The sequence below is a fragment of the Pteronotus mesoamericanus genome, unplaced genomic scaffold, assembly GCF_021234165.1.
Source record: "Pteronotus mesoamericanus isolate MK-2021 breed Mesoamerican mustached bat unplaced genomic scaffold, CSHL_Meso_final scaffold_54, whole genome shotgun sequence".
In the NCBI taxonomy this organism is placed as follows: Eukaryota; Metazoa; Chordata; class Mammalia; order Chiroptera; family Mormoopidae; genus Pteronotus; species Pteronotus mesoamericanus.
Window position 1 is genome coordinate 55564167 of NW_026555321.1, and position 21095 is coordinate 55585261.

General features: G+C 39.2%; 1 protein-coding gene across 9 annotated transcripts in view; it reads right to left on the minus strand.

Moving 5' to 3' along the window:
* Positions 1–21095, minus strand: part of FOXP1 (forkhead box P1) — a 601776-nt gene that overhangs the window by 74495 nt on the left and 506186 nt on the right. For all 9 annotated transcript variants that reach the window (XM_054595428.1, XM_054595430.1, XM_054595431.1 and 6 more), the window contains 4 exons: positions 15360–15497; positions 14247–14336; positions 8660–8810; positions 2950–3154 (listed from right to left, as the gene is read on the minus strand). In XM_054595428.1, the coding sequence (XP_054451403.1) occupies positions 2950–3154; positions 8660–8810; positions 14247–14336; positions 15360–15497 (584 nt within the window). The remainder of the gene's footprint in view (positions 1–2949; positions 3155–8659; positions 8811–14246; positions 14337–15359; positions 15498–21095) is intronic.

Consider the following 21095-nt stretch of genomic DNA (forward strand, 5'->3'; position numbering starts at 1 on the left):
TCTACACTCAAGGGTTTACCCTGAATGATTTAATTATAATTTTCCTTGTGTAAGACAAATTAAAGAGGAGAGTGGGAGTGTCGTGCCAAGCGCGTTATTTATCTCCGTAACAGATTGCAGCTCACCAGCCCCCAGAGCTGCTGGTGCTGGTGCAGCAGCAGCGAGCAGGAGCCCACAAAATGCACGGCCAGGACTGGAGAAACATGCAGCCAGCCGGGAGACTGAGACAACTCACTGCACCCCAAACAAAATCCCTCACGATACTGCCTTTTTCCAACTAGCTTTCACAGAGAGCATTCCCAAATCCTTTCAAAAAGAATTCTTAACCTAAGATTAGAGCTTGAGGGGCTAGGTTATTTTTATTTAGAGTGGCAGGGGCTCTGGCTTGTTCAGATACTGCTCAGGAAAGTGGGGGTGGGGGGGCGAAATATTACCCAACCAACAAGGGGCAGCCTGGAAAAACAGATGTTCACAAATGCAAGTGAGGCTGGGTGGGGCAAACCTTCTCCAAGAAACTCCTGAGAAATGAGAGCTCAGGATGTGACTGAGAATCTATTTTTATAGTGATAGTTTTCTGACCATTTTCCACTATTTAAACAGGACAGCAAACACATGATTTTAAAATTAACCACAATAAGGTAAAACCATGTAACATCCATTGTAAGTACTTATATATACACGGTAGTTGAATTTTTAATGATCAATTCTTTAAGTTTATAATTTTGAATTATCTTCAACCTAATGTGCTCATTTATTTGCTACAATCAATTAAAATGTGCTAACTAGAATTTTCTTTTAATCCAGCCATATCTAGGAATCTACTAGAAGACATAAACTGAGAGAGCTAAGACAAAATAGTGGCTTGTAATTTCCCAGTTGCTGCTGCTTCACACGATCAGTTGGAAAATTCAGCCTGTTTTTACACTCAGATTAAGGCTCAGTAATAGGACCTGGATTCTTTTCTAATCCATATTCTAATTCTGACATGTAGTATACTGAAGATTATGCTCAACTTTTGTGCAGACAAATAAGGACCATTAAAAAAAAAAGTCAAAGAAACCTATTCTTCTGGAATTAGACAGTCTATTAGATCCATTCACTTTCAAATGTGCTTTAAGACATGAAATGGCTATTTTTCTCCCACTTGCCTCATTGCTTACCTATCACCTGGCTGAAGATATACAACCTTTTAGAATGAAACTGAGCATGGTGCATCCAAACAAGAACAGTTTTTGTCACAGGAAATCTGGGCAGGCTCCACAGCAGCTGATGAGATTGCAACAAATCCCTGGAGCACAACAGTGGGCACTGCTCAGTGTCTGGGCCTCCTGCTCTGCCTGTGGGTCACAATGTAACTGCACTTTGCAGTAAGTGGAGGCATTAGCTTGAGGACAACAAAACAAATGCAGCAAAGGACAACACCCCAGAGCCTTCTCTTTAAAGCTATGGAAGTGTTAGTATTTTTTATTTTAAATAACAAAAGCATTATAAAAGATTACAAAGCATGAGCTAAGACTGGCTTCCAGACACACCAATCTATCCCAAATGGAAACAACAGAAGCCACATTTGGTCCAATGGCTCCAAACCGGTTCTTACTGTCCACCATTCCATTCTTCAAACTCTTTTAAACCAATGAGTTTAAAGCATCTTTAGTTCTTCTCTGTCTTCCACAGAAACTCCAAACTGATCTTGAAAGGTTAGTTGCAAGTTTTGGTTAAAACATATATAAGTCTCACTTCGGGAACCTGTCATAGGTATTGCACTTGAATGTGATTCAAATGCATATATGTATTCCAATAATGCTTTCTGCGATCACTAAGCTCTATATAGATAAAACGCTCCTGGCATAAAGATACAAGCCTACTTGAACCAGTGGTTTCCTGATATCTGACATTTAAAAAATATATTAAATTATATTTGTAATTGCTCATGTGAAAAACATAATTTAAAAACTTTCCCTGAGTTACTTTTTTTAAACCGAAAATATAAAATTTGTTTTTTTCCCATGGAAATGACACTGGACTATATGACATACTGCTTCTAAGGTGTCTTCTGTCTGTGGAACCTCTGCATTATGAAATAATAGCAAATGGCTTAAAATAGTAAATTTAAAAACTTTTTTTAAGTTTATGAAACTTAATTATTTGTATATTCCACTTTTGAAAAGCATTCAAGCGTAGCATTAGTGCTTCTGGGAGCTAAGATACAATCACAGAATGACAGCTCCATTTTCTCAGAACTGTATACTCACTCACATGATGGCTTCCTGCAACCTTAGCTTTAACATCCAAATGAAAGCTCAGGGCAATTTAAGTATCGAAGCTTAATTTCCAAATAGAAATACAACAACTGAGACAATACTACGATATATCCCATGATCAAGAGAAGGGGAACTCCATATGTTTGGGTGTGTGCACAGTACACACATGGGCCTCTTCCACCTCTCCATCCTTCAAACCTTCACTGAGGGTTTATTTTTAAAAAGGCCATATGCTCTGGGGACACAATGCTGAAAAAGATAGGCTCTCTGCCTTCAAGGAGGGCAGTGGAGAGTAGTGTAAGTTTTACTTTTTCTCAAACCATAATTCAGAACTGCCCACAGCAGGCACTGCCATTCCCTTAGATGGCATTTAGAGCCAAGGAAATGCCTGTGTGAGTGAGTGCTTGGCAGACAGAGGAAGACTGCAGGCCTTGAAATCCAATGAAACCAAAAGACTCTGCCTGGGTTCCTAAGTTTAGGTTAGATCAACGCAAGTGCTAATTTCATGTTGAAAGGTGAAAATAATTAGATGCTTCACACCCAAACAATACTGAATACATTTGTAAGTAATTATATGCACATTCACGTCACATGGAGCCAATTAGGGATCATGGAGATATAGTGAGGCACAGCCACCCCCTCTCACATTAAAGGATTTTGTGGACCCATCTCAGGGGCCCATTCCTACCTTTCCCTCTTGGGGGTGTGGACTGACAGCTGTCCATTGGTAGAGGCATGTGGGTTCATTATTAAGGAGGTCTTGGAAGGGGCAGAGGAAGAGACACATGTCGTGGTCAGATCCAAACTGCTGTGATTGTTGCCTGTGGTTTCCTCTGCAGTATGAGCACTCGTCACTTCTTTCCAGAGCTGCTGCAGTTCAGTTGGAATCATGCCTGAAACAAACAAATTGGATAATTAAATCAATTAACAGCCAATTCTGTCCTCTTCAAACAGTAATTAAATCAAAGAGTCAGTAAACAAAGCCTAGTGTTAGGGGTTTTGTTTTTTTTTTTGTTTTTTTTTTTTGGGGGGGGGGTATATGCAGTTTTCTTTTCCTCCCAACTAAAGCAAATAATGGCAGTAACAACCCTGTCCTCTCCCCCACCCCCAGCACAGGTGAAGTGTCCTCATCAAAACACAGCTACTCTGCCAAGACACTATGCCTTCATCCACACTGTGGTTTCTGGATTTTGAGGGAGAAAAAAAAGTAGATAGATGTTATGTATTTTTAGACACAAAGAAGGGCTCAAAGTAAATTTGTTCTACAATACTATTGACAACACGAACCACAAAATGAATAATTTTTGTGCTTAAGTCTTAAATGATGACAAATAGCTTTGTTATTAAATATAGTTTTTATTAATCACTTTTAGACATAAATTATGAATTCATATCATCTTCCTGAAATGCTTTTCAACTTTTAACAGTCAAATTGATTATACTATGATTATTTCATTAACACACCTATCTTCCTCATTAATTTTGGTTTCTAGTACTACATGCTTAATTGATGGATGTGTCTACTGAAAAACTGTATAACTTTTTATACAAGTAACACTATTATCACTGTCATTTCTTAGATCAATGCTAATGAACCATTGCAGAATGAAATGAAAATGTAAAGTTGGAGTAGTAAAGTTCTCGTTTTCTAAGGGGATCAAAATGGACATGGGTCTTAAGAAGTAAGGGTCAACCTGTATTTTAAATCTCCACGATATATAATTAGTATGCGCATCCCATCCCAATCTTGTGGCCTTGTAGCCTTTGTTCTGGTGGTATGCCTCTACAGCCCAGGGTTTCCAAATCCCACCTCAAGGCATGTTCTAGTGCATACATGCACAGGAGAAAAATAGTCTAAGTGGCAACTAAGACAAAACGCAACTTCCTTTGAGAAGGCACCTAAGAGAGATCATGAGCCCTATCCATCAGAAGGAATCCCACGGTAGAACTGGACATCTGGCTGCAGTTCCTGGTTTCAGTCAACTGACACAGCCACGTAGAAAGCCGGTCATTTTCTGACTATACAGCAGCAACTGAAACAGGCATGTTTCTTACCAAATCTAAGGTACTGAATTAAAAAAGAAGGCTGTGTGCATTATATTCATTTGAAACACATAATAAAAAATGCCAAGGTCTAAATTTAATTTATTTTTGTCATTTAGAATACAATGGATAGATAATCATCTCAATGTGATCAGCCAAACATCTTTACTTTGCTAAACTGTTAAAGATTTTAATTATGCTAGCATTGGAGAGCACTGGTCTAATGAGGCGATGGACTCCAGAGAATCCGAGTGGTTAAGAACTGTGAAATGAGTCTGATAGGATTTTTTTATATTCACCGTGGATCGTTTGCATATCAAAGAGGAGTAAATTATTGCACAGCAGACCAATAACCTTCTCCGCCTTTCTGAGAGGAGCAGTAACAAAAACAGTTGGTCTCTCCTAATGGTTCTCCACAAAAATGTTCAAATGCTGAAGGATTTGCAATTAATATATATTATAAAGGCGGCTTCAAATGATACATTAAGTGGTCAGATATTCTTAGAACGCATCCTCAACAGCCAAGTCAGTTTTCTTCGTCCTTCATAAAAATCAAATGCCAATTATATTTTGATGGATTTTGTCCCAAATGAGCATTTAGTTAGTAGGCATATTCAATTATTACTTGCCCCTTGAAATTAAACCTCGGAGGCAAATTAAACAAAGGGAAAGGTCACTATAGAATCCTGTGTCCAGTTTTGCTGCATCTGGGCTATTAGTTTCAAACATCTTGCAAAGTGACATGTGGGATGTGTTTGCTGCTAACAGGCCTGCCACTGATGTCTGCACACCAACAATTACCTGCAAGTGTGGCTGACCCTCAGACCACTGGTTACTCAATTGAAACAACAGTGAATAGGCTTGTCTGTTGGTGATAGCATATTGATAGAAAGCTACACAAGCCAACACCTATTTTTATTTTCCAGGGAGTACATATACTTGAAAAGACGAGCTGCCTATTTTTCCACTCAAACTAACTGATTTCTGGGTCAGCAGCAAGGGAGGTGGGTAGACAGGGGGAACGCAGGTCTAACAAATGTGCTAGCACTTTCCCTCCGAAAAAAGAGCAAAACTTTGAAGCTATTTTAAAAATAAAGTGAATTATGTCTGTTAAAAAAATAAATACAAACTGAAAGCAATCTCTGTATCTAGCCAATACAGACAGAGACAAATGTCTTGTTACACTTAACAGAGAAAATTCCGTTACTCTACTCTCCTTTTATTCCAACAAGCTAGTCAATCAGTTTCATCATCCACAGGGAGAAATGGTAAATAAAATAGTAACTTGCTGACTGACAACACATGGACTTCTGGGTCAAATTTCAATATGATAATTAAATTTAAGAATATTCTCATTAGATTTAGAAGAAAGCAGTCAAATCATTTTCTTCCATCAGTGCTACACCTTGTTAGTGTTGTTAAAGGGGTGCTGTTATTTGACAGCCAAGATCACAAGATAGATAAAAAAAAAAAAAAAAAGTAGGCTAGTCACTCATCAGATTAAATGGATATCAAACTTCCAGAACCAAGCATTTCTTGCAAAATGGTAGACAGGAATAATCCTACTGAGTTAAAAACATTAACAGACACATAATCAAGCAATGAATTTTCCCCTATCTATAGTTTATACTTAAAAATTAAAATGATCAGAATGACATTGAAAGTATATTTCCATATGGAAGTACTGGTGCTGGGAAGGATAGTATGATTAAAGAGACCAAGGAGAAAAACAGATATGCTAATTATGTAAAAGAGAGAAAAGGCCCTATAATAACCTTAAAAGCAACAAAAATATGCTTCCATTTCAAAACCTTCAGAGGAAAAAGAAAAGGCCTTCAAAATATTACTCTCTCTCTTCATTCCTTTACTTTGATATTTACATACATGTTTAAGTAACTTAGCAAAAGTCATGAGCAGTATGTGAAAGAATCTTCATGATTATATCATGAAGTGGGTATTTCAACACATAACCCCTTTGCCTTGCTACCTTTCTTTTTCCAGGACAACTGGTCCCTTCATTATAAAAGAAAATGCAGGCACACGTTTAAAAAATGTATGTTGTGGGGACAGTTGACAGATTACTGTTCATGGAACTCAATTTTACAACCCTAGGTATCACTGGCTCAAAGACGGAGTTGATCAACCTTTTTTTGTCCTTGCACACCCATACCCAGGTGACCATGTTCAAGCAAGCAGAAAGCCGATTTAAACCTCACAATGACATCAGTTTTAAGCCATTATCTCTCTGAAAAAGAAAAAATTTTGTTGTAGTCCAACATAACTAAATTCTCAAGCCATTTTGGGTGGGGAGGGGGCGGTAAAGAAGACAAAATCTCCTCTTTCCCCAAAAGATGCTCATGACACTGGTAGTTCACTTCACTACAAGTACCTGACTCCAGAAATATTTCTGTTTATGCATCTTAGGCATACATAAGGGCATTCTTTAGATTTTAAATATGCATTTTCATAATGTGGCAGGGACTAATAGTTATAGCACACGGCTAAGCATATCAATCAATGCCATGGCTAGTGAATTACTTACCAGTGTCTCTGATATGTTACCACAGAGATTACACTTCATGCATCACCACATTCATTTTTTTCACATTACACATGAGCTTGTCTTGTCACTGCCCAATTGCCCTCTTTTGGACAGCTTAACTGATGTACTACAACAATGAACCTTACTGGGAAAACTTAACAGTATAGGAGCAGAGGGAAAAGATGAGAGGTTGACACCTGAGTCCAGTGGGTGTGTCTGAACAGCCTGCAATGTTTTCCAACAATAAACCCAAAGGTGTAATTAATGCACGTTATAACATTTTGCAAGCACAACAGTGCATTAGCCAATGTGCCCTTTCTTCTCCATTGGTATTGCTCAGTTACCAAATCTTCTATTTTGACAACATGTCAAGCAGTTGAGCAGTAATGGCAGAAAGGGGAGGAGGGGCAAGAGGAGTTAGAGGAAAAAGAACTGGTCTTAGCAGTAAAAACATACTCAAACAAACAAAACAATTCCCAGATGGGACAGAAATCGGGTGTGGCTGATTCAAGAGAGAAGATTCAAATGCAGATATGCTTCACTGTTTCACCTGACACCCAAAGTTTCTGACCAAAGGGTGATGCCTTATGTGCCATGAAGGGTGAAGGGGGTTCCCCGTTTTCAAACCTCTTCAGGAGGCTACTGAATGCAAGATGCCAAAGACTTTAGTTGCCAGCCACCCTTTAAAGAACATGTACACAAACCTTCAAATGCAAGAGAACTAAAAGGACAGGGGGTCTGGCGAAGACAGTGAAACCTGCTACAGAATGTAGGTGACAGGGAGATGATTTTGTAACACAGAATAACACTTTCTTCTTTCCTTCTCCCCAGCTCTGAACAACTCATTTGCATTCACATTACACATGTGAAAGTTAGGAGTTGCTTAAACCAAGAGGATGTCCTAAAAACTGCTAGAGTACTTACTTGTTTTTTACGCCCAACATCCATTGGAATTTTCAAAAGAAAATTTTAAATGTATTAAATATTGCTATGTTTCAAAGAACCCCAGTTTTTGAAGAAGACCTAGAGATAGCTAACCTGCTCAAAAATCAACAGTCAGATGAAGGTAAAAAAAGAAAAGAAAAAGAGAGAGAGAAGTCAACAAAAAACTCGTTTTTGTAACTGAAAGAGCTTAAATTTTTTTTTTTTAATCCTCACCTGAGGACACACTTACTGATTTTAGAGAGAGTAAAAGGGAAGGAGAATGAGAGGGAGAGAAACACTGATCTGCTGCCTTTTGTACACGCCCCAACCAGGACTGAACCCACAACCAAAGCATGTGTCCTGACCAGCAATCGAACACATGACCTTTTAGTTTGCGGAGCAACGCCCAACCAACTGAGCCACACTAACCATGGTGAAAGAGTTTAATCTTAACTGCTTACACAAAAATAAACCTAAGTCTGTCCCTAGATATTGAAGAGTGGGGTTTATAAAGCACTACTAAGATTTCAAACACGTTACATGACAGGGAATACAGCTTAAAATGACTAAGAAAAAAAACCTTCAAGAAAATTCATTTGTGTTTCCAAACTGAAAATGCTCAATCTGATTAGAATGCTAGGAAGTTGAGCAGTATGGCTTTCTCCCACTGTAAGAATGTGCACCAGCAGGATCACTGGGTTAAGCCATCAGACCACCCTGGCCTGAACTGTGGCATCAACAAGCACTACGACTTCTCCAAAGGTTCATCACTACTACTTCATCCAGCTTTTCCTCTAAGCCTGTGTGTGCATGTTTCAGCTGGACATTCCTCAGTGATGAGCTGGAACTCACCATGACACATCCTGGCACCTTTGTCTAGTTCACCCACCTTGAGCGAGGGGCTGGAGGGGCAGTGCGGGCTGGCCTGGCTGCAGCGTGAGGAGGCCCTGGCGCTGCAGGGACAGGAGGTGCTGCTGCTGGAGCTGCTGCATCTGCAAGAGCTGCTGCTGGAAAGCAAGCTGCTGGGGAGCCACCTGCTGCTGCAAGAGAGAGAGACCAGGGAGAAGAACATGAGATGGTAGACACCTGCTGCTCCGAGAGAAAAGAGGGGAAGAGAGGGTGAGACCCATGCCCCGGGCATGTGTGATAGGGATGTTCGAAACCAGGGCATCATCCAACACTGACAGGAGGAAGTCTGAAACCAGCACATCACCCAACACTGACAGTGGGACATGCGAAACCATCACATCATCCAACACTGACCCTGGGATGTCTGAAACCACTGTCATCGTCCAACACTGACAATGGTCACTAGGTGAGTGGAGGCTCAGTGTCAAGACTGACATGAAAAGGACTGAACACCTCACCTCTGAGGCCAGATGATGAGTGGAAGCAAGCCTGTCTGCTGTGCTCACACAGGAAAAGAACTCATCAATCATGTTAGCTCTTCCTAGAGTCAGAAAGGCCCGAGTTTTGTAGTCTGCGTGTGAGCTGCTCAACATTGAAATCTTTAATTAGACACACTAGAAAGAATATGCAACACCCCAGTATAGAGAGATTTGAACTCTGCACCTCTGAGGTGTGTAAGAATAAGCTGCCTTCTTCCAGTGCTGGGAGAAGCTTTTAACTACTCTGTTTATCAATTCTGACATAAATAAATGAGAAAAAAATCAGACCTTTGAAGAAGAAAAACTTCATCTAATATTGTTAATTAGCCATGACAAACGATGAAATAACATTGTAAATCTTTCATAGAAACAGCCACTAGATTTTAATTACACACATTCATAATTTAGCAAACAACACCGTACTCAACTGTGTCTCACATGAAGGACACTGTAAGCTTCAGATGTCTTCACTGGGCTGGAGTTTCAGAACCCTCGGGGCTGGCGTCCAGCTTCCCGGGCTTTGTTCTTGAAAAGAAGGGGCTTTGCAGTTTGATAAATATCTTTTTGTTGATTGGACAATGACAGGAGGAAAACTTCTGTTGTGTAAAACATCAATACATCATTCCTGTGTTTAGTAGGCTTTGCTCCAGCCAAAAAAATTAATGTAGATTTCCTCAGTAATTATCTGAGTGATAGAAAGATAATACAGTGCAGCAGAACAAAAATAGAGGGAAATTATCTCATATCCTTAAATCTGTGAGGAATCAGATGGAGGTGGAGGTCTCAGCCACATCATTGCTAAAATTCTGAAGGGAAAATTAACCCTTCCCAAACTGTAGTCCCCAAAAGAGATTCTTTAGGAAAAGAACAAGGTCTGTTTTCCTAATTCTAAGTATCATTCAAAATATCAGGGAGACTTTGCAACTAACAGGACTACACAACCCTGCCAGAGCTTTTAATAACTGCACTTTACTAACAACTGCATTCACTTAACCTAACACATGACCTCGATCCGATACATCCATAAAATGGTGTATGGATCAAGACCTTCTGATGCAAAGTTCAAAGGAAGAGAAAAATGGTGGTTTCCTTTCAGTCTCCATGTAGTTTATTTTACAGTAAAAAACCATCATTCTCATATTAGCAACCAATTTCAGACTTACTACCATGCCACTGAGAAAGTTAATTGAGTTTCACTCCAAAAAACAAATTCTATACCACTAACAACAAAAATTTAAATAAATTTAAATGAAAAGCCAGTGTTTTCATTTTAAAAACAGCATGCATAAAATGATCCACTTGTTTCCACCCTTTCCCAAGTTATCACATTAATGTAAAACCTGATGATAGTTATATTCATGTCAAAATGATTTTTCACTTCTTCAATAGATATTAATTCGTGGCATTTTAAAACAAGAGGGGAGGAAAAGAAAAACCGACACTGATAAAATAAAAGATCAGGTCTCTAGCTCTTCTTGAAGAAAATAATGGGGGTGTGTTTGAGTTTAGGGAGGGTGTTTCCTGTCTTACTGTAAATGAAATGTTTAAAAATTTTGTATTTATATAAAATGACTGATGGCTTTTCTGTTGTCACTGTGGCCATCCCTAGGAAAGCTCATGAAAGCTGTCCACGTTTGAAAAGCCAGGATATAAAAGTATACAAGGCCCATTGTCCAAAGAAAGAATTTAAAAGCAACAGTGGTTGCCAAACTGCTCCCCACCCAGTTACCAAACACAGGATACGAGCCCATTTGTTTACTTCTCACAATTGAATGCACACAAAAAAGGTCTCCGTGCAGTCCCCTCGACAGGTCAGTAGTCAGTGTTAAAATGCTCAAATGCCCCGATAAACCTTGCATTTCGGATCCCCTCCCTGGAGCTGCAGTCAAAGGTCTGTTTTCCTTTCTTCGGCTCCTCCCTACTGCCTAACATAAACTGTCATAACTGCCTGGGACAAACGGCCCTTTTAAAACAATCAACTTAGCCTACCTCACCCACACAGGATGGGAACTTTGTGGCTTGACTTACTATTAATTCTGCCTTCTATTTTCCTCTCCCACTCTGTAAGCAGTTGTTTGAATCGCTAGCTGTATGGAGCTACAGAGTGTCTATCTCTTAAGGAAGGTCTCAGGCTTAACTCAATGTGGAGCCCAACTCTGTCAAGGAAACATCTTTCAGGCAACTTTAGGAAAAAAGCAAGTAAAGCTTCATTGTTCTGGCCAAAGTTCAAGTGACTTACAGCAAAGGTAATCAAAATAGCGAAGGGGGGTGGTGGAGGAAAACCTGACAATTCAGAATTATGAGCCACTAATGACTGGGGATTCAGTAAATTAATATACTTGTTCCATCTGTCAACATCTAAGTTTAAACCTTGTTTAAAGTCAATACCGCCAGTCCACATCGTGAAATTGCTACCATGTGACTCTATTTCATTGTAGCACAAAAGGACCACCACCTGCATAATTTCAGGACACTACCTCAGGAAAATAAGAATCTCTTAATCACTGCTACAGTAGGTCTTGACTACATCTACCAGCACTATAAACATATCTTAGAATCCAAGAAGACCTGCCCGTGCGTCTGTCTACCATCAGGATGTTAAGGCAATATACCTTCTGTACCACCTTTGCCTTCAAAATGGATGACAAAGTGTGACCACAACAAACCTAATGTCCTAGAGGTGCTAAAATGCTACTGCAATGTCTCACCTCCTTGTTCAGACACAAAGTATTCCCTTTCTTTTCCCACCTCCCTTCCCAAAGGCAGACACCAGCAGCATTTCTGCATGTCGAGATGCCCCCTTTCTGACAGCAGCAACTGGGGAGAGCTAACTTTTATCCTTCCTTCTGCTGCGTAACTTTCCCCTTCGCATTTTTTTTTTTCCTGCTCTCTGAGCGCATCTGAACTTTCATGTTCTCCCAGCATGCAGATGTGCATTCCAAACTATGTCTAACAGACCAAATAAGAGGTTAATAAGAAGTGGCAACAGAAAGGAAAAACACAATCCCTGGTAACTGATAAGAATGACAGTGGCAGCCCTTTTTTGTTTGTCTTCAAATATAGAGTTAAAGATCTTTAAAAAACTAAATTTTGATGCCTTTGAAAAGAAAGAAGCACAAAATAACAACAGGGGGTTATTGCCTGTGAGCCACAGGGGAGAAACTCCATAATTCTTATTCTCCCTTTTGAAGGCTGTTAGAAATCTGATTCAAAAAAGCAACGGCAGAAGGGGAAACCTCTTGAGGCTGTAACCATTTCCTGTGATCATGCATAATGTGCTTCAAAAGTGGGTTTTTACCAATTCTGTTGATCAATTGCACCTCCTTCATATCCCTTCTTTTTTCTGCTGTGTTTACATCTGATGTGACTCAATGACAAGCACTGTCTCAGACTGTGAAACAGGCCTGTCATGTTGATTTATGGGCGCATCAAACCACAACTTGTCCAAACTGAAGCTCGCAGTTCATTAATTAGAGAGTTGTGACTTTGAAGTCAGCTTTCAGACTGTGGTTTTTAACATTTGGCTTAATTTATATGCTCTTGAATGTGGATCTCTAAGGAAAAAACTGAAATTCCCTTCTTGTCTTTGAACTTCTTTTGACCGCACAATAATCATTTCTTTGTCCAGAGTGATGCCTGCAATCCCAGAGTCATTAACGCGCATTGAACTGCCACTGATGAGTAAGCCCTACTGAATTAGAAAAACAGCCAGCAAAACAAAGCTGAGAGCCTTCTGCACAGTGATATCTCACAATTACATGCCTTCCCTCCCTGTGCCATTTCCATTTTAATTACTGTTAGTCCTTTAGATTTACATTTTAGACACTTTTTAATCTGTTCCCTTTTCTATTATAGCAGCACCCGGTAGTATGCCACTGTACATAGGTTGTGTCAGCATTTTCATTAAAGCACCTCCTCCCTTTTACTCCCAAACTGCCCCTATTCTACAGGGGGTTTATATTTAGGCTGCTAAAGAGGACTCCAGGGTGAAAACTTGGCAGGGTATGGAAAAATGGACCCGATTTGTGTTGAGGGAGGAGCCCACATAGGGAGAAGGTCTGGGTCATTCCCAGTGTGTAAAATCAGTGCTTCCTGGCCTCCACACTCGAGTGGAGAGTCACCTGGGAAGACTCTTTCCCAACCAAGGAAAGTGGCCACCTGCCTAGGGCCAGTGAAGAAGCCATTAAATTAGAGTGTTGAGCTGTTTGTCGAACTATAAATTCTGCCATTCCAAGGAGAATACTTAAATGAAAAGAATTTCAAAAAATATGAGGAAGTTAAGTGACATCAGATAACTCTGGGACGGGTAGAAAGATGTCAAGATAATGCTTGCATACACAAAGATACTCCCCCAAAATGACTAAGCCTCACGCACACGGAACAGTACAGGTGAAATGAACTCCTCTCCCCACCAAAGGCCTTACCATTCATGGACATAACACTGCCCCTTAACTGGGTGGGATGACACATGCAGTAACCATGTACTTCCAAAGTACTGTGCAATGGAAGTTGCTATATTTTGTTAGGGAACCACACAAAGCTTGGAAGCTAGAGAGTTCTGTAATCTTAACTTGTACTATTGCAGACTAGCTTTTGGCACTTACTGTATGGACAACCTGCAGGAAGAAGTTAAACTGAGATTGTAGGTGTTTAATCTTGCTCTAACTTTTTGTTTGTCCAACCTCACAAGAGATTATCATTCTAAAGAAAAAGGCCATCACCACACCCCCAAACTCTCTGAGATGGAAACAATAATCAAGTGTGTGTCCAAATCAAATTTTACTGAAAAGCATTTGACTTTCTCCAGGTATCTCTTACAAAAGAAGCCTGGAAGATTCTGCCCACAATTCCGCTTCCCCATGCTCACACAAGGTACACCTGCAGTAGCGTTATAAAATACGTGTTGGCAAACAAATAGAACCCAGAAAAATCTGAGCGAAAACAGGACAATAATTCTCAGTCTGAAAGCTGAGAACTGATAGAGTCAGCTCAGTTGTGCAATCATTTAAAAGATGAATGACAGTTTAATAGCCACTAGATAGTCCTCTGGGATCTGTGGTTTGAAAGTAAAATATGTATTGTCGGTACCTCTTTAGGCTGTTTTCCAGCATGTTGTTGTTGTAAAAGTTGAAGCTGCAACTGCTCCTGTTGTTTTTTATAAAACTCTTGAAGCTGCTGCTACAAAGAAAGGAGAGGACGGTAAGTCACAGAGGGTAGCGCCAGTCCACTGTCCCTCTTGGTGCCATATACAAACTGTGATTTGAAAAATAGCATCCTTTTATCTGTAATGGCCTGACCTTTGGTTCAAAACTTGACAATAAATTTCAGCACACACTGACTTGTCTTGGCATTATTGTTTGAAAAGTAATACCCCAAATGAACTGATGAAAAACATACCATTTTCTACACAAACTAATTAAAATAAGGCAAGGGATGACCTTTGATAGTACAACAAAGCCAAAATGCCCTTGCTGAGAGAGTCTGGTGAATCTCCACTGTGAAATAGGCACATGCGTTCTAAATGATAGGGTTCGGCAAAGCTGAGGCTGTTTAGCATGCGCCTTGGCAGCGTCGGTAGCCAGCCTCCTCGGAACCCTCTCCCCACACCTCGCCCCGCAATGCTGGTCACTATAGTACTGAATTTCATCTTTTCCATTCAGGTGTTCATGAAGTTTGAAGATTAGATCTCCATGGCACAATGGCAGCCAGAAATTCATTTCAGCATTAGCATAGTTGAAAAAAATAAAATCAACTATGTACCTTACAATTAGCCAATCCCACAATGCTTCTTTAATTTAAACAAACAAACAACTCTGTAGGCTTCTGAGTTGAAATGGGGGCTGCAAGAGTTGTTCTATTAGACCTGCTCCCAGTGTGCTCCCCACTCTGCTTTGATGCACACCATTTAGAGGCCTCTGGGCTTACCAAGTAGAAGAATGTAAAGCCACATAAGCCTGAAAGATCTTATTTCTACCAAGTCCAATTACAGTCCTAATCTCAGTCCATTGGGTGCTCTCCAGGCCAAGACCTAGTAACTCTGGCAGGGTCTCTCGCTTTCAGGGATGGAGATGCAGTCTGTTCTGCCCCGTGCTCTGTAGTCTGAGTATTCTGTCAAAAGGAAAGCTGCTGCACAGGTGAGGGCAACCTGACTGGAGTGACGGGCAGGTGTGCAGGTCAGGGGGCAGGAGGAAGGACAGTTACCTGTTGAAGCATGAGGGCCTGCTGCTGCTGCAGGAGAACCTGGAGCTGCTGAGGGCTCAGCACTTGTTGCTGGAGGATCTGCTGCATTTGCTGGGGAGTGATGACTTGAGGTGTCATCATAGCCACTGACACGGGCACCTAGAACATTAACAACAGGATAAGCAGGAGCCAGGAAACCACACACACACACACACACACACAACAGTCAGCCTTTCCGGGTTCAGCGGCTGCTGGTCACCAGACGGCTTCAAGAACTGACCAATTTCCCATGCACAATGTACTTATCCAGATGGGAGGGAGCGACAGACCCTACTGAATCTATTATGAAGTTTATTTTAAGTAAATAAAAAAAGAAAACCCTGAAGCACTGACAGGGTGTTCCAGGCATTTTTGCAAGCGGACAAGGACAGAAGGCTTAGTTAATGTCTGCAGCTAGGTTAGAACAATTTCAATTTCTTATTAAGAATGAGTTTTCCGTCACAATGAGCTGTAGGAAGTCAACACAAACTTGAATTTTGTTTTAGAGAGGAAGGCAAATGGGAACCAGTACCTCCGCAGCTGAAGCTAACATAATCTGCTTCCTCTGCGGATCGTGATTTTAAGGACAATCAAGGGATGCTTGGTCTTGTGGAAACTGAACCTTGGACACAGTTTCTGAACTTAAACACAGACCCTTCCTATCATGCCTTTTGCCCTTCCTTATCCACCCAGCATACAGATGTCTTAGTTCTTTCATATCACATGTGATACTATTAAAGCTGCTTTCCATGACATTTCAGTGACAAACAGCTCCAGTGATGAACTTGATAGCATTTCATATTTGCAACTGTTAACACGTTTCTGCACGGGCATCTCTGCAAGGAACCTGCACAAAGTATCTTGAAAGGATGATGTCTTGTTCAGATAAAACACTGACATTAAAATGACAGGCTGTCTTGGCCAAGGTTACACAAATTGTATTCAAGCGGATACCTAATGACAATGCTATGAATTCTGCAAGCTTTCTAGAATGTAATTTAGCTATTCAAAATAATCACTGCACTTGTGTTTAATTTGCAGACTACATTGAGAACCATTTTGTCAGTCCCCGTAATACAAGAAGACTATTTCATGAAAAACCACCCCCCCCAAATAAAAAAAAGATAAGGAAAGAAAAAAACAATGAAAGAAAAGACAAAACTGTATGTCGTCTAACAGTAATATTTAAGCATCTTACTTTTCTTTGGTTTCTAATCAAACATGTGACAGCAAGAAGCAGTAAAGGATATACTTTGTTAAAAAGGATCTGCTGTCATTTCATGTATTACAATAAAAGGTAATAACATGTTTTGCACTTTGCCTGTGTGCCACTTAAAAAAAAAAATCCGGCAGACAATAGCTGATCAGAAGATAAAAGAATTTTAAAATCTTTCAGGGGAGCAGTAAGCAAAATCGAGAAATGCGGTATTAATTTTATGTAACATAATGCCTTAATAAGCAGTTTATCTTGACTTTTTCACATGATTTGTCCTGTCATTTGCATACCAAGCTCTCATTCCTAATTTCACAGTCATTATGCACTGATGTCCCGATTTCTCAGCATCACTAATTTTGATGAACTAAAAATGGTTCCTGAAGGTCAGATTCATGTACAGTGAACACCCTTCACTGTTGTCACGGGTATGTTTGTGTGAGGATGTTTATGTGCAAGTTTCTCATTGTTTGGAAAACACTAACCAGAACATTTGAAAAATTTCATTAACCCAACTCTGGAAGGTCATCAACGAATTCTTTCTATTGCAGCGGCCTTTGAAATGTGGATGTAGATACATTGTAATTTAAAACAGATGGGAATGTCTGAATATTTTTACATGCAAAAAGGGACAGATGTATATGAATGGATAAATTATCCTTTTAAAAAAAAAGACTACTTCGAAACACAAAATATCACTGATGGTTTACAGCGGACTTCAATCCAAGGCAAATACCAAGAAGACATTATCAAAACATCTATAAATTAATTCCAATTACTACTGTACTTTGTCTTCATACAGAAGAAACAATTTGAATATTTCAGTATGTATTTGGGTGCCAATCACTATTCTTTTGAGCTGCTAAAGCTAACATATCACAATAGATGTTTACTTTTCCTTGAGAGTTGCATCATCATACCGGGAGGCTTGAGTAAGCAAACAAAAGAGCCATGTTTAAGGTTTCTTTTTTCCTCTGCGTTCCTTGGATGATGTACAATACAAATATTCTTGAGCCAAATTTCTGATGGTGATGAACAGGAAAATAGACAGGAATAGGGTGGTGTAAGATCTAAACTGGTGATGAACACAAAATTAACAGTGTTATAAAAGAAATCATCACAGAAACAACATCTTGATCGTTAATTTTTAAATGAACTATGGAGGACCTATGCTAGAAAGGGGTGCAAGAAAATTTTGCGGGGGGGCTGATGGAAATGTCCTCTATCTTGATTGGGGTGGTAGTCACACAGATATTTAAAATTATCAAAATTTTTCCAAATGTACGCTTAAAATGAGTGCATTTTATAGAATGCAAAGTACACTTCAATAAAATCAATGTAAAAAGTTAAAAGGACTGACATATAATTTTTAAATCTTTACATACAGCCAACAGTATAAATTTCCTTTTCCCATAGTTATTTATTCAGTTTTTATAGTCATGTTACAAAACAGAAAAGTGAACTTGGGTCTTTCCTTTTTTCCCTTTGGACATTCAGATGGAGGTGCTGATGAGTTTTAAAATGCATAAAGCAGCAGGGACAGCCAAGGGAAGAAAGAGGCAAAGCAGCCTGAGTAATCCTCCAGCCTGGGGATCGGTCTCTGAATAATCAGAAGTGGGCTATTATATCCTGATGGCGTTACCTTTGCTTTTACTATCTGAAACCACACTTTCACACCAGTTAGCTCTGAGCCTCCAAAGCCGGCTGGAGATTAATTTATAAATGTGATAAAACTGAGATTTCCTTCCCTAAAGTTTATTCTACACGTCATGAAAATAGGTTTATGGAGAGCTTTCGCAAACATACCCAAACAGACAGAAACCATTGTGGGATAGAAAGGCGGGGGTGGGGGGTGGGCGGGGAAGCGCAGTGTAAGGCTTTAAAGAGCTAAGAATTATAGCCTACACATCCCCTCCCTTAACTCCCAATGTCCAAGTTTTTCACGTAGCCAGTCCCTACTAATACCAGGAATCAAAGGGCATGCAGTACCAGCAAGAGGCTATTAGAGCCCACACTTTATTGCCCATTACTACTGAGGTCATTAGCAGCAAGAGTGATTGTACCGGTCTTAACCTATTGATCACTACAACTACTATCATTTAATCCTGTGTTGAATGTCTGGAAAGCAGCTAAAGGCACACAAGAGAGAGTGCTTTAGCACTGAGAAATATGGCCAAAGCTTAGAAATTACACTTTGATTCATAAAATCTAGCCCATGGTTTAAATCAATAGTATTTAAAACAGTCATGTGAGTTTTTCACTACAGTGCTCTAATATTTATGGGCCCCTCTTTGAGAGTATTCAGTCAAAACTAAAACTTTTCCCCCCGATTCTATGCCATCTCTCTTATCCTCTTGAGGAAAAAAAAAAACACATTAATTTCTGATATTTTCTGTGCTACAGGCTCATGCCTTAACTGGGAGTTCAACGTATTTCTTGATTTCTTTCTCAAATGAAAATTTAAATATAATGTAAAAAAAATTATATCCTCAATACTGTAACTACCTTAACTGTTTGAGTATACAGAAATGCGTATGTTTTATGAGTTAACAATGAACCATAAAAGGCAATTTATGAAGAACTAGAATGATTCTGCCTAGCTGCCTTCAGGGATCAGAAATTCAAATTAAACTCCTGGCAGACATTTAAAGAATGCTAGCATACAAAACTGAATTTAAACACACACACACACACACACACACACACACACACACAGAGTTAACACTGTTTAGTTGAGTTTCAAAAGGAAATTTTGAATTAAAACACACACACACACACACACACACGCACACGATACACTGCTGACTGATCATACCAACAGGGTGTGGCCAACCCCAGGTGTGCATAAATCTGCCCGAATGGCAGAAATACAGCTGAGCTTCAGATGCTGCTAGTATGGGCCTGTTGCCACCTTAATATCAGTAATTGGCAAAATGTTGTTAGCACTAACAAGTGCTGTAAAAAGCCCTTACACTGCTGTGTAAATGTTGCCTGATACAGTTTTCTTTTACTTCAAAATGATTTCATATCATCTGAATACTAGATGATAATTAAAATGATACTCATTATTATTTTCTTTTATTCCCGACGGCCATGGTAGCTGATGGAAAAGGAAAAAAAAGAAACTCTAAAAAGCTAACAAATAAAAATACCCATAGAAACAATACTCATTTTAAATGTAGGAGACAACTGGAGGAATTGATAGGGGAAAAGACACAATATAAATAATGAAAATACCATGTTGTCTTTTTTTTGCTTTCTCTTTAGTTTACACTCATAAGAGCTACAATTAAATACTGCCCAGTATAAACACACATTAATTTTGCACATTGGCTTCTTTCATAATTGTTATGTATACAAATAATAAAAATGAGAAGATGAAATATTTTAAAGTTTTATTTCAATTAATCTGGATTAATAATTTAGAAACTATTTTTAATCTCTGGTCTTTCACCACATGTATGTCCCAGAAAACTCCAGTCCCATACAGACTTTGGGCTGTATTTAGATGATAACTGACCAAGTTAGGCCTGGTTCATCAAATAACAAGAACAAAATAAATTAAATTAGAAGGTTCCAGAACATCAAAACAAAGCCAAAGAAAATGACTTCACACACATGCACACAAAAACAAACCTACACCAAATTTTACATAACGATATAGAGTAGCCTGTGCAGAAGAAACACCACTGCTGCTCTGAGAGAGACGACAGTTTTCACAATTAATAAGCCAATGGATACAACTGATAAATTGGCAAACGGAAAAGTTAGGAAGCATCTATCCCCATCATATCTAGAAAGAACACATGCATGCACACACACACAGCTGTATCATAGATTTAAAAAAATACATTCCTGACATAATATTTCAGTCTTAAAAAAATTATAAAGCCTACTATTCATGTGGGAAGTGTAATTCCGTTTCATTATGAAATTCTGCTTTTTGTACAACTCTTTTAGAGTTAGCTATTTTGCCACAATACTGTACAAAGCATTAAGGCAGGTAATGGTTATTATATTAATGCAAAATCATCTAAGTAGTGAGTCATTAGCATAACTGTTCTCTCAGTAACAATACAACCACCTATTAAAATTTCTGGAAAAAAAAAAGGCCTCTTTAAAATGCAATTAGCATTTCATTTTTTATCACGTTGTTTATTGCATTCTATCAAGAAAGGCTATCTTTCTTTTAGGAAGGATTGCATGGCCAAGACTTGCCTGCCAATCAGGAGTTATTTCAGGTTATCAACCCTAATAAGCAATCTCTAACAAAGCTTCTCCAGCTCTTGTTTTCTTTTGTCTTTAAATTTTAAAGAGGGGTCAGAAATTCCTATTTGTTTACAGCAGACAATTACTGGAACCTCAACTGCTGTCCTCTAACATCCCACATGCACAAGGTTACTCACTAAGTGCCAGCAGAACTGTTTTAGCTTCAATAAATATCAGCTTCATTTGCATAAAAATGTAAAGTTTACATAAATTAAATCGCTTCTCCCATTAGCAGT